Source organism: Erigeron canadensis, chromosome 1, assembly GCF_010389155.1.
Source record: "Erigeron canadensis isolate Cc75 chromosome 1, C_canadensis_v1, whole genome shotgun sequence".
NCBI classification, from domain to species: Eukaryota; Viridiplantae; Streptophyta; class Magnoliopsida; order Asterales; family Asteraceae; genus Erigeron; species Erigeron canadensis.
Genome location: NC_057761.1, coordinates 34,923,096 through 34,936,462, shown reverse-complemented (window position 1 = coordinate 34,936,462; position 13,367 = coordinate 34,923,096). Strand labels below are relative to the sequence as shown.

Here is a 13,367-nt window from a genome sequence, read left to right as displayed (position 1 = left end):
TTTTTTTTGCTCACATGTAGCATCTTAACCAAGTATTTTTATTTATTTTTTTTAATTTTGATTTTTTAACTGATGGCCGGTTCCAACCATTTCCCTACCACCCCTAAGTTATTGGCCTAGAGTAGGATTCGAACTTGAGATCTCTTGTGAGGAAACAAATGTCTGCTACTAGACCAATTTGGTGATGGTTGGTTCACATATATATCATCTAATTAATTAAATATTCATGATTGACTAGAAGGGCAAGAAAGTCTACAAGTCAATGCATTTTTTGGGACCTTACAGTTAATGCTTAATTCTGTCGCTGAAAGTAGATTGTGACATGGAAAATAACCTTGCTGTTCGTATGCCATGAGGTATAGGACGTGGAAAAATCAAATAATCCCATTATAGGTGAGATGGACAGAATAAATAAGAATTATCGAAAAGATCAAAAAGTCTTGACCACCCAAAGTGTATCCAAAAGAGAGTTTTTACACTGATTTTTCCATCCACACTTGTCTAAACCTTCATTTTCCTTCTCTGAAAAAAAATGGCTGTTGAGGCTGTTGTCTCTGTGGTGATACACAATCTTACCAACTTACTAACCGGGGAATCGGAAACATTTAGAAAGGTTAAAGATGAAGTAGAAAGGGTTATTATGGAGCTACATGAGATCCAAGGAATTTTAAATGATGTCGAACACCAAGAACAAGGAGACAAGGTGCTTGCAGATTGGGTGTTGCAGTTTCTGGACAAAGTATACCATGTAGAGGAGAGTGTAGAATCTTTTTCTCTTGCAGAAACCTATTTGAAAAAGATGGGGTTTGTTAAGAAGCATACTTCCGTCATTGGAAATGGGTTCAAGCTTTGCAGAGAAGTCCCAGATGATCAGATGGTATATTCTGAGAATGTTCGCAGACTCAAATATAAAATGAACAAAATTAGCAAAGAAATTCAAGAATGGAAAAATGGAAGACCCTCATTGGCTCCAGTGCCGTTTCAGAGTTCTAATTCAACGCATCGGCATGAACAACCATGGCAAGAGAGTGATGCTTATTATGCACCAAAGAAAGAAGAAACTATTTTCAAGAAAGACATGGAAAAGTTGATGAAGCAGTTAACAAGCAATAGCAAACCACTTCAAATCATATCAGTCTTTGGTGAAGTTGGCACAGGGAAAACAGCTCATGTCAAGACAATCTACAACAAGTTAGAGGTCAAGAACAAGTTTTCATGCCGTGCAATGGTAGTCCTGGCTGCAAAGTGCTCAGTTAGACATCTTTTGATGACTTTATTGCAACAAGTTACAAGCTTGAAAGGCAAAGAGAAGCTAAAAGAAGAGGACCTGATAATGAAGCTGAACGAGTTCTTGAAGGATCAAAAGTACCTGATTGTCATGATTGATGTCACAAGTGCTGATCTCTTGAAACAATTAAAAGGTGCCTTGCCAGATTCGAACAATGGAAGTAGGGTGGTGATCACCACTCCGGATGAAGAAGTTGCTTCATTTCCAGGTGCAACAAGCCATTATCACTTCAAACCTTTAGACGTGGAGGACGGTTTAAAGTTTTTTACTAAAAAGATATGGGGACCAAAAGGAATCCCATTTCCAACTGATGTCATGGAGGATCTGAAGAACAAAATTGCAGAGAGATGCAAAGGAACCCCTCTAAGAATTATAATGCTTGCTGGTTTGCTATCAACCAGGAAGGCGATCTACGAAGATTGGCTAAGTGTTTTTGAGCAACACAATTTTGTTACAAAGTCCCCATCGTATGACATTTTAGCCGTCTGTTACAATGACCTTACGCTCCACTTGAAGCTCTGTTTTCTCTATTTAGGGCTCTTTCGGAAAGGGTTTGAAATACCTGTGAGAAGGCTGTTTCGGTTGTGGCTTGCTGAGGGTTTTGTGAAACCGGCAGAAGGGATTATTCTGGAGGACATTGTAGAGGGATATCTGGATGACCTTGTAAAGAGAAACATGGTAGAAATCACAAAAAGGAGATCTGATGAGAGTCCCAAGAAATGCCGAATGATGGGTGTCCTACATGACATCTTTTTGCCCAGGGCTGTACAAATAGGCCTCTTCCACCTCCACCAAAAATCAGATGAACATTCAACAGTTTTATCAGACCCTCAATTTGGAGTTCGTCGGGTGATTGAATACACTAACATTAAGGAATACCCCACTTCAAATGCCATCAACCATAATTTAAGGTCCTACATATCCTTCAATGGCCGAAAGAAAGATACGCCTGCAGAAGAAGTCGGAATTTTTTTAGATAGAGTCATTGGTTCTAGAGGCTTTGGATTACTCAAGGTACTCGACTTAGAGGGCGTTTATCGACCACAGCTACCAGAGAATCTGGGGAACCTATTTCACCTAAGATATTTAGGCTTGAGATGGACTTTCTTGGATACTCTTCCTTCTTCACTTAGCTCCCTACTTTACCTTGAAACACTTGACATCAAGCACACACATATCACAACTCTCCCGAGTTCTATATGGAGCATGAAGCATCTCCGACATCTTTGTCTGAATGGAGCTCGTCTAGACATACAGCTGCAAGCAACCAAACATAGAGCTTTAACACAGCTCCAGACCCTATGGGGTTTGTTTGTAGATGAGAAGATTGCAAAAAAGATTGGTTTGACTTTGAGCAGAATGACCAACCTTCGAAAACTTGATCTGACCAGACAGACATCCTCGAAAGAATTAAAAACCACTGTCACGACAGCAACAACTACGATGACTACGAAAATAACCCATATAACTTCGTATGAGGAAATTAATTTGTGGATTGCATCATTGTCGAGCCTTCGATCGTTAAGGTTAAGATCCAAGAACAAAATGGGTCGGCCAACGGAGCTCATTGTCAAGCCTTTCTCAAATTTGAAGAATCTCTCTCAACTGTACTTGCTGGGAAGTTTACACAATCCTATTGATTGGTACCAGATCCCTCCTGGTATCACGGTTCTTACTTTATCATTCTCGCAGCTAGACAAAGATCCCATGCCAACATTATCTCAGCTACCGAGCTTGATAGTCCTCAGGCTTTTAGCTGCTTCATATGGAGGAAAAGAAATGTATTGTCCTACAAATGGGTTCCCTTCCCTCCAAGTTCTGAAGGTGTGGAAACTTGAAAGTCTAAAAATCTGGACTGCCGATGAAGGAACAATGCCGAAACTCCATACCTTAGAAATCAGGTGCTGTAGGGAGCTAGAGGAGCTTCCATCAGCCTTGCTGCAGATACAGACTTTTGACAACTTGATCCTGACAAACATGCCAAAGTCATTTATATCTGCTACCAGAAAGAAAAAGAAGAAGCATACTAAGATTGTGGAAAATGAGTAGGACTTCTGGACAGTAGAGAACGTTGTAAAGTCAAACTTTTCTTTCTTGTCCCGGGTTGAAAAACTTCCTTCACCCTGCAGTCATCTATCTTGGCTCAGTGCACTACTGTTAGATGAACCTCTTGTATCCAAGTTTCTTCAGTAATCTTAAAGCCTTGTTCACCTGCTATACTAAAATATCTATCTATTTTGGATCTCTGTCTATCTCATATTTCTAAATGTGAATAGACTTCTTCAATTTGGGTTGTATTCAAGTTTCAATAAAGTAAAGCCCTGATGATATTCAATTTTGCATTCCCCAGTAAAAGTTTGTGTAAATTTGATTTCACTTTGGTTTTGTGAATGTGGTCTCATGTTTGATTCATGCTCTAAATGATGTGAAAACGTCACCAACTTAGCTAATGCATGAGGAAGTACACCACCTTATGCTCAAAATTGATAGCAAGGGACACCAAATATTTTGCGACCCTTTAAAATAAGACAATTGGGCAGGCAGAAGTTGAACAAGAAAATATAGTTAATACATGACACAGCAGGGAAGGATCAGTGAGACAAATTTGCTTGAGAATTCAGTAATAAGTCAAACGAAATCACCCGAAAACTTAAAGATGTTTACTGCTCATGGCGGCCATAAGAAAGAAAAATGAAATGAACTATATGGGCTTCCTTTCCTTTTAGATGATGACAAACTTAAGCACTGTCCTCGCCAAGTAGTCAGGGCCATGACACAAATTGAAAACATACTCAACAGCTATAAGGGAACTTTGAATAAAAGAAATCTAATAACAAATTTAATAACTAAAAGGTATTTCTTATTTCTGACTTGAAAAAGTATAGTTACTTATTATTGTTGTGCACATGTGCTCTTCAACTTTCAGTTTAAGTGGGGCCCATAGAAAGAGCATCCATTAAGTTTTCAAGCAAAGAAACACTGCCAAATAAAGTATTTGATAAAAAAAAAATGATATTGATTAATTTATTCTCATATGTTCAAAAGAAAAATAAATTATTATTGTATTGTAAAGTATGAAAATCTTACATACGGGCCATGCTAATGTAGCATTTATTACTATTTACTCGTATATATTATTAAAAGAAAGTCAACAGATCAACTTGTAAGTTTACATCTAACTTCCAATTCCACAAGAGAAAATTTAAACTTTAGATCCCACAAATTATCAATAATGGTAATAAGCAGTAAGTCAATACATGTTCAAAATCAAGAACTTGCTTCAATAATTTGCTTATCTTTATTGTTGAATTTGTATTCTAAAACATATTACCTGTTTTTTTTTCCAGCAGTTTTGAGCAGTTTGGTCTTTTTCAACGGTAACAGGAGACTAGTTGAGGTCTTCCCAGATCCTGTGAGGAAACAATGGAACAAATGGGAACTAAGAGGATTGGTACTTCTTAGCCTTGCACTGCAAATATCACTAATATGCAGTGGTAGCAAAAGAAAGTACATTGCCAAGAGAAGAATCAGAATCTTTATATGGTGTGCTTACTTGTTGGCAGACTGGATAGCCACGGTCGCCCTTGGCCTCCTTGTTGACCGTCAAGGGAACTTTGGAAGTTCTAGTAACAGCAATAGCGGGCATGGAGAGTTAACGTTGATGGCGTTTTGGGCACCATTCATGTTGCTTCATCTTGGCGGGCCAGACACCATCACTGCTTATGCGTTGGCAGATAACGAGTTATGGTTAAGACACTTGCTTGGACTACTTGTCCAAACAGCTGCAGCTATCTACATCACTCTTTTGGCATGGGAAGACACTCTTATTTCCTTCCTTACGATTCCTATGCTTTTGTGTGGTATCATTAAGTATGGTGAGAGAACATGGGTTCTAATGTCAGCTAACAGAGACCAATTTCGAGATTCTGTTTTGGCAGATAGGGATCCGGGCCCTAGTTATGCCAAGTTCATGGAAGAGTTTAGCTTAAAAGAAGCAGAAGGGTACTATGTTAGTGCTGCTCAAGTGGAAGAGGGGCAGTCACCAGGAGAAGACCCTGAAAACGCCACAGAAACTGTTCCATCTAATCCTAATCCTGATGCAAGAATTTTGCACATAGCAAATTACTTCTTTGAAACTTTAAAGTTCAAGCGGCTTTTTGTGGATCTCATTCTTGGCTTCCATCCACGAGACGAGAGCCAATTTTTCTTTGAGAGACAAGAATATGACACCGCCTTTGAGGTGATTGAAGTTGAACTTGGATTCGCATACGATGTCTTCTACACCAAAGCACCTATCATTTATACTCCATTTGGTTTATTTTTCCGTCTCATGACTTCTATCATTACCCTTTTCGTATTGTTGACTTTTGTTGCATCCATAGGAATAAGATCACATAAACATTCATTCATTGATGTTGTGATTACTTGCATATTGCTGATAGGTGCTATTTTATTAGAAGTATATGCAGCCATATCTTTGCTTTTTTCCGACTGGGCAAATCTATGGTTTAGCCAGCACTCTTCCAAAATTCCTCTGTTTTTTCATTTAGACTTCTCACTCCAATCTGCACAGAAAAGAAAAAGATGGTCAAACTCCATGTATCAGTACAGCTTGATAGATTTTTGCCTCAACCAGAAATCTTCAGTTTTTCAAAAAATCTCCAAGTTCATTCCTTTAAATAAAAGGCTTAAGAACTTGTCAGAAAAATGGGTGAGTTTTCGCGAGTTGAAGCATCTTAATATAACGCCTGAGCTGAAGTCTTTCATTTTTGATCACTTCAAGGAAAAATCCACTGACACAGAACTGGACCCTAAGATCTTGTTCACCTGTCGAGGAGCAGTTTCCCTACGTGCCCATAAAAGTTATGGAACGTTCAAATGGACGGTTGATGTGGAATTCGATCATAGCATTCTCATTTGGCATATTGCCACTGATCTCTGCCACAACCTAGACAAAAGTAAGAGACGCGACAACACAGATGGCAGTGAAATGAAACGAGAATGGGATGATTATATGATATACAGCAAACAACTAGCAGACTACATGTTATATGTCTTGGTCATGTGTCCTTTCATGTTGCCCATCGGAATCGGAATGATTAGGTTCCGAGACACTTGTGCTGAGGCCCTGGTATTTTTCGAAGAGAGAAGTAGCTCAAGTAAGCTTGAGGCCTATGAAATGTTGGGACAAGTGAGCACCGAAGTCTTTCCAGCAACAGTTAAGGGGGACAGGAGTAAGTCTGTACTGTTTGAGGCTTGCAAGCTTGCAGCTTCATTAAAAGAGATGGGTGATCCTCGAAAGATGTGGAAGATGGTTGCTGATGTGTGGGTGGAGATGCTTGGTTATGCGGCTAGTCAGTGCAGAGGATTTGATCATGCTCAACAGCTTGAAAAGGGTGGAGAACTTATCACACACGTCTGGCTTTTGATGGCGCATCTTGGCATCACTGAACACTTTAAGATTAAAGATGGTCATGGTAGAGTTAAGTTGGCAGTTACCTAAAGTCTAACGTAGATCAAGACGTCGCAACATTTTCTTCAAATTTTTATTTTAAGTTTTTAACAATGATACCATTAGAAGCAATTTATCAATGCATACTTTGTAGGTGCAATGTAGTTTGAGAATGTACTGGTTAGGGCCGGCCGAGGGGTGGTATAAAAAAAACGAGGGTTGGCTGCGCAATGCTATAGCTGCAGTCGTTCGAATTGATCATTCACTAATATTTGTGATATGCACAATGCAAACAGACTTACTGTATACATTTGATGCTGTTGACATTTTAACTTGTCTATTTGGTCCATATGACTGTCTTCTAGTAAAATTCCTAGAAAAAGGTTGCAAGTATGGTTGTTCGGTCAATATATTAGGTAAGAATCCACTAAATGTTTGTGAAAATTCATCATTGATGATTGATCAAAGGCGATCTATAATAGTAAACACCCTTCAATAATTGCAACCACAAATTTTCTTGGCTAAAATAGATATCAACATTCAATTTTAAAATGATAATTAAATTTACTCGTAGTGTTTACATAACAGTATTGTTTATCTTTATTCTCTATGCGCAAAATGGGTAATGGGTTATTGCAACTTATTATTTTTCAGATATATTTGGGCAGTAATGGTTGCATAAATAAGATTAAGGTAGTTAAAGTGCATATAATAGTTGTACGCTTACACTAAAATCTTTTGTAGTGGATGTTAAAACTTATTTATTGTATTTAGCATTAGTTTAACATCCATAATCAATGCACCAACAACTACATCAGATTCACGCAGAAATGTAGGTTAAATTTATTAATTATAGTGAGATCTTGTCATCTTGACAGGACATAAGATATTATAATATAGTGAGACCGGACCATCAGCAACTCTTTGTACCTATGCTCCGAGAGACTCTTAATAATGTAGTATTTGTTTAACTGGACAAGTAAAGTTCATCCTCGCACGACTCAAAAGCAATGAGTATAAAAAAAAACAAATCTACAACTCTTTTTTTTTAATCCTTTATAAAAATACTCCAGTATAAACATAAACTGGTTGACTTATTAGAACATCAAATACTTATAAAACATCATTTGAATTTGAATTTGAATTTATTTACTCATACTAGACTTATGCCCGCGCAATGCGGCGGTGATGAGGGTAGCAATGACGGAGGTGGTGGTGGTGGCGGCAGTGGGGACGATGATTGGGGGGGGGGGGGGGGATCTAAACGTAATTGATGAAAGGTGGTTTATAATTATTTTAAGTTTTGAGAGATTTATACCGTAAATTATTTCATTAAGGTTATTATAGGTATATTAGATGGAGATTTTTAAATTATTGAATAAAGAAGAAGGGTATTTTTGGTTTTTCAAAGGTAGAAAGTTTAAGGAAAAAAAAGGTAGTTTGTTTTATTAGATAGTATATATATAGATATAGATATTTTTAAAATAATGGATAATCTATCTATTATCATCTCTTAGTGAAAAAGACATGAACGAAATTTAAGCTCCAATTTTGTGTTGCATATCTCCCACCACTAGCTACTAACAACTAAAAAATCTAGTTTCTAACTATTTTTTATTCTTGTAAAATCTAAATTTATCACATGAACCTTGATATTAATAATTAAACAAGAAATAAAGTGAAAGTGCCTTACCCGACTACCCTTGAATGAGTTTAAATACACATAAATTAAAAACAAAATAAAAAATAAAAACTTCTATCTATAATTGTCCATAAGACCATAAGTAAATGGGTCGGTTATGGAAGTTTTCTTCCTTCCAAGTTATTTGGGATTGGTGATTTTTTACTCGGATGCATGCAAACTTAACCCAGGGTATCCTTTTAATTTGACCATATCCGAACCTTTTTCTATTTGCACTCGAAGATATTACTTAGGTTAGTTCAAGCATATCCCAGCGACCAAACACTCCCGCCCCCAAAAGCGGAGACCGAAAAACCGCCAGGTTGTCGAGGACACGTCTGAAGAGGAGGCCGGCGCACTAAACGAAACATTGAATATGGAACGGGCATGTACCAACTACTAGACCACAACAAACAAAAAGTCAAAAATTATAATCTCAACCACTTTTTTCGATCGTATGTTTTAGCACATGACCCTTTGTACTTGATGATTAAACAAAAACTTAATTAAAAGAGGCTTACCCAACTACCACCTTGAATGAGTCCATATGCACATATATTGAATAGAATATTTAAAAAATTAAAAATAAAAAACATTTTATATGTTGTCTGTTTGTAAATACTACGAGTAATTAGACTATCTCCAATAGGGGTGTTCTTAGTTGCCCTTAATTGGCCATGTATATATTTTGGAAGCTTGTTCAAAACTAAAGACTTTTTTATGTATGTCCTTAACTAAGAGCATGCCCTTAGACTATCTTCAATACTATTTTTTGTTTGTATATAAATGTAAAGATATGTAAGGATGTTTGTATGGTTAGAGGTAAAACTAAAAGATGTGTAATGATTTGAAGGATTTGTAAGGATATAATGTGATAATTAAAGACGTCTAAGGCATTGGAGATAGTCTTAGGTAAAAGGATGATTTTTGACTCGGTTGTATACTTGTATGCAACCTAAACCAAGATATCCCTATAACTTCACCATATCCGAACTCTTTCCCTATCCAACCCCATAATATTTACCTAGGTTGGTTCAAACCTAAGACTTCTTGTGAACACATCAGGACATCACCACTCGGCCACCTTGGTAGTGCTTTTTTTTTTTTTTTCATCTGTGTGAATGCATAATGTAGCAGGTGGGAAGTACAGAAATGTATGATTCTTGCAATTAGAAAAAGAATACTAAAATCATTAATGATTAACTATAAAACCAAGTCAATAACCACAGAGGCACAGATCATGATATATTCTATAGTCAACAAAGCACATGACAGGCCATAAACTAAGCTGCATATTTTTAATTTTATTTTTTTTATTTTTCTTGTGTGTTGTGGGGGTGGGGGGGTTACATTGTATTCCATTGCCATCTGAAAAAAAATCTTTTCTTTGTAAAGATAGAGAAATGGCTGTTGAAGCTGTTGTATCAGTGGTGATACGCAAACTCACGAACTTAGTAGCCGAGGAATCAGAACTGTTTGGAAAGGTTAAAGATGTAGTTGATAAGGTTATGGTGGAGCTTAAGGAGGTGCAGAACATTTCAAATCGTGCAGAACATCAAGAACAAGGTAACAAGTTGATTAAAGATCGGGTGGTTCAGTTTTTGGGTAAAGTCTACCATGTGGAGGATGCTATAGAATCCTTCGCCATTGCACAAACACACTTGAAAAGGATGAGTTTTCTTAAGAAGCATATTTTTGTCATGGCAAACGAGTTTAAGCTTTGTAGAGAAGTTCCAGATAAAATGGACTGTTCTGAAGAAATTCGCAGACTCAGATCCAAATTGGAAGGATTCATTGGAGATGTTCAAGAATGGAAAAATGGAATACCTTCAATGGCTCCAGTGCGGCACCATAGTTCTAGCACAACACGCCGGCTTGAGAAGTCATGGAAAGAGAGTGATGCTTATTATGTACCAAAGAAAGAAGAAACCATCTTCAAAAAAGATGTCGAGAAGTTGGTGAGACAATTGTCAAGTAATAGACCACTTCCACTTCAAATTATATGTGTCTATGGCGAGGCTGGCACAGGGAAAGCGGCTCATGTCAAGGCGATCTACAATAAGTTGGAGGTCCAGAAGAAGTTTGAATGTCATGCACTTGTATTTGTGCATACAAAGTGGTCAGTTAGAAATCTTTTGATGGCTATACTACAACAGGTCACTAATTTACAGGGCAAAGAGAAACTTAAAGATGAGGACCTGATAGGGAGGCTTCATGGGTTCTTGAAGGGTCGAAAGTACTTAATCGTCATTGCTGATATCAAAAGTGATCTTTTTAAAAAACTAAGAGGTGCCTTACCGGATACATACAATGGAAGTAGAGTGGTGATCACCACCCCCGATGAAGAAGCCTCTTTATTCGCAGATGCATCAAATCGTTATCACTTCAAGCCTCTGGATGTAGATGATGGCTGGAAAATTTTTGTTAAGAAGGTTAGGGGTTTAAAAGGAAGTCCATTCTCAGATGATATCATGGAGAATTTGAAAAACAAAATAGCAGAAAGCTGTAAAGGAACACCTCTGAGGATTTCAATGCTTGCAGGTTTGCTATCAACAAGGAAAGTGGTGTATGAAGAGTGGTCGAGTGTTTTTGAACAGCATGACTTTGTCACCAAATCTCCATCATTTGATGTTATAACCTTTTGTTACAATGATCTGTCACTCTACTTGAGGCCGTGTTTTCTTTATTTGGGGCTCTTTCGGAAGGGATTTGAAATACCAGTGAGAAGGTTGTTTCGTTTGTGGCTTGCAGAGGGCTTTGTGGAGTCGCAGGAAGGGATTATTCTGGAGGACCAAGTGGAGGGATATCTGGAAGAGCTTGTGAACAGGAACATGGTAGAAATTTCAAAAAGGAGATCCGATGAGAGTCCCAAAAAATGCAGAATGATTGGCGCCTTGCATGATATTTTCTTGCCGAAGGCTGTAGAAATAGGTCTCTTCCATCTCCACCAGAGGTCTGATGATAATTCAAATGTAGCAGAACCTCGATTTGGAGTTCGTCGGGTGGTTGAATACACCAATATAAAGTCCTCTCGAATCTCTGTAGCAGGAAACCAGAATCTGCAGTCCTACATATCCTTCAACGGCCGGAAGAAAGATATGCCTGCAGAGGAAGTAGGAACATTCTTAGATAAAATCATTGGATCCAGAGGGTTCGGATTACTAAGGGTTCTTGATTTGGAGGGTGTTTATCGTCCAAGGCTACCAGAGAGCCTGGGAAATCTTCTTCACTTAAGGTATTTAGGCTTGAGATGGACTTTCTTGGACGCTCTCCCATCATCTCTTGGTGGCCTGCTTTACCTTGAAACACTGGACATTAAACATACACATATCACCACTCTCCCAAGTTCTATTTGGAACATGAAACATCTTCGTCATCTTTGTCTGAATGGGGCTCGTCTAGGTATACCTGCACAAGCAACCAAATATAGAGCTTTAAACCAGCTCCAGACCCTATGGGGTTTGTTTGTAGATGAGAAGATTGCAAAAAAGATTGGTTTGACTTTGAGCAGAATGACCAACCTTCGAAAACTTGATCTTACAAGACAGTCTTCCTCGACAGTAATAACAACCACTGTCACGACAGCAACAACTACCACCACTACAACAACAAGCCATTCATCCTCCTACGAAGAAATCGGTTCGTGGATCTCAAAGCTGACAGGCCTTCAATCCCTAAGATTAAGGTCGAAAGACAAAATGGGTCGGCCTTCAGAACTCATTATTAAACCTTTTTCAAGTCTCACAAATCTCTCTCAGCTGTACTTACTTGGTCATTTACACAAGTCACTTGCTTGGTACCAATTCTCACCTGGACTCAAAGTCCTAACTTTATCAGTCTCAAAGCTAGACGAAGATCCCATGCAAACACTATCTCAGCTACCGAGCTTGATGGTCCTCAGGCTATTGGCTGCATCCTTTGTGGGCACAGAAATGCATTGTCCTGAAAATGGATTCCCGGCCCTTCAGGTCCTCAAGCTATGGAAACTGGAAAAGCTAAAGATATTGACAGTTCATGAAGGATCAATGCAGAATCTCCATACTTTAGAAATCAGGTGCTGTATAGAGCTTAGCGAACTTCCTGAAACGTTGCTGCAGATACAGAGTTTTGACAACTTGATCTTGACAAACATGCCAAAGTCATTTGTTTCTGCTATTAGAAAGAAAAAGAAGAAGCACACTAAGATTGTGGAAAGCGAATTGGACCTTTGAAAAATGAAGCATCCAGTTAACCTAGTCTTCTATTTTTGGTGGGGTGTGGTATCTATAAACGATAATGACATGAGTACGGAGTACCTATAAAGATAAACTGAAATAACGAACAACTTCTACTGAGTCTGGCGGATGAACTACAATTATCAAAGATATTAGTACGCAAATGTTTGTATTCATGATCTCTACTATCTCTCTCATATTATAAGCATACAAAAGACTTGTTCTATTTGTGTTTGATTTGCATGGACTTATCAAATATTTTAAATATTAACTAATTGATCATTAATAACTAGTAGGAGATAGAAAACTCACATATATACTATTTTCTTGCAGCAGCAATGAAACAATTATATGCCTGCAAAATATAGCATAACGTGTGGGATAAGTGGTGCCACTGCATTTGATTAGAATAAAAGAGTGTTGGGAAAATTTGAAAAATGCACCTGAACAAATACAGACCTATTGCAGAAAATAAGCAAACCAATATGTTTGAAGTTTGTTATAAAGAGTGAAATGGATAGATGCTTCACCTGCATTGTTGAAGTAAATGAAAATATTAGTTGAGGAATTTTATCAAACATTTGGAGTGCATCATGAAGATATATATTTTTCTGATTAAAACTCTTAACATTACAATTTTAATAAAGAAAGAAAGGTCTAGAATGCCAATATAAAGCAGGGAACAATAAGCAAAAAGTAAAAGAGATGATGTAACAAAGGAGAGTAAGAGAC

At 37.8% G+C, this 13,367-nt stretch overlaps 3 protein-coding genes across 3 annotated transcripts; all 3 read left to right on the top strand.

The window, feature by feature from the left end:
- Window positions 1-412: 412 nt before the first annotated feature.
- On the top strand, window positions 413-3,630 carry LOC122597744 (putative disease resistance RPP13-like protein 2). The gene has a single exon (XM_043770317.1). It carries the CDS (start codon window positions 533-535, stop codon window positions 3,335-3,337), a length of 2,805 nt encoding a protein of 934 aa, XP_043626252.1. The 5' UTR covers window positions 413-532; the 3' UTR covers window positions 3,338-3,630.
- A 1,206-nt stretch (window positions 3,631-4,836) lies between these two features.
- On the top strand, window positions 4,837-7,082 carry LOC122590899. Its single transcript, XM_043763079.1, has one exon. The coding sequence runs from the start codon at window positions 4,950-4,952 to the stop codon at window positions 6,789-6,791; it is 1,842 nt and encodes a 613-aa protein (XP_043619014.1). The 5' UTR covers window positions 4,837-4,949; the 3' UTR covers window positions 6,792-7,082.
- Window positions 7,083-9,824: 2,742 nt separating this feature from the next.
- On the top strand, window positions 9,825-12,872 carry LOC122584870 (disease resistance protein RPP13-like). Its single transcript, XM_043756942.1, has one exon. It carries the CDS (start codon window positions 9,825-9,827, stop codon window positions 12,630-12,632), a length of 2,808 nt encoding a protein of 935 aa, XP_043612877.1. The 3' UTR covers window positions 12,633-12,872.
- The last annotated feature ends 495 nt before the right edge of the window (window positions 12,873-13,367 follow it).

Bases quoted from the DNA above. Each gene is read 5' to 3' on its own strand.
- LOC122597744 (XM_043770317.1), top strand. From the start codon at position 533: ATGGCTGTTGAGGCTGTTGTCTCTGTGGTGATACACAATCTTACCAAC.
- LOC122590899 (XM_043763079.1), top strand. From the start codon at position 4,950: ATGGCGTTTTGGGCACCATTCATGTTGCTTCATCTTGGCGGGCCAGAC.
- LOC122584870 (XM_043756942.1), top strand. From the start codon at position 9,825: ATGGCTGTTGAAGCTGTTGTATCAGTGGTGATACGCAAACTCACGAAC.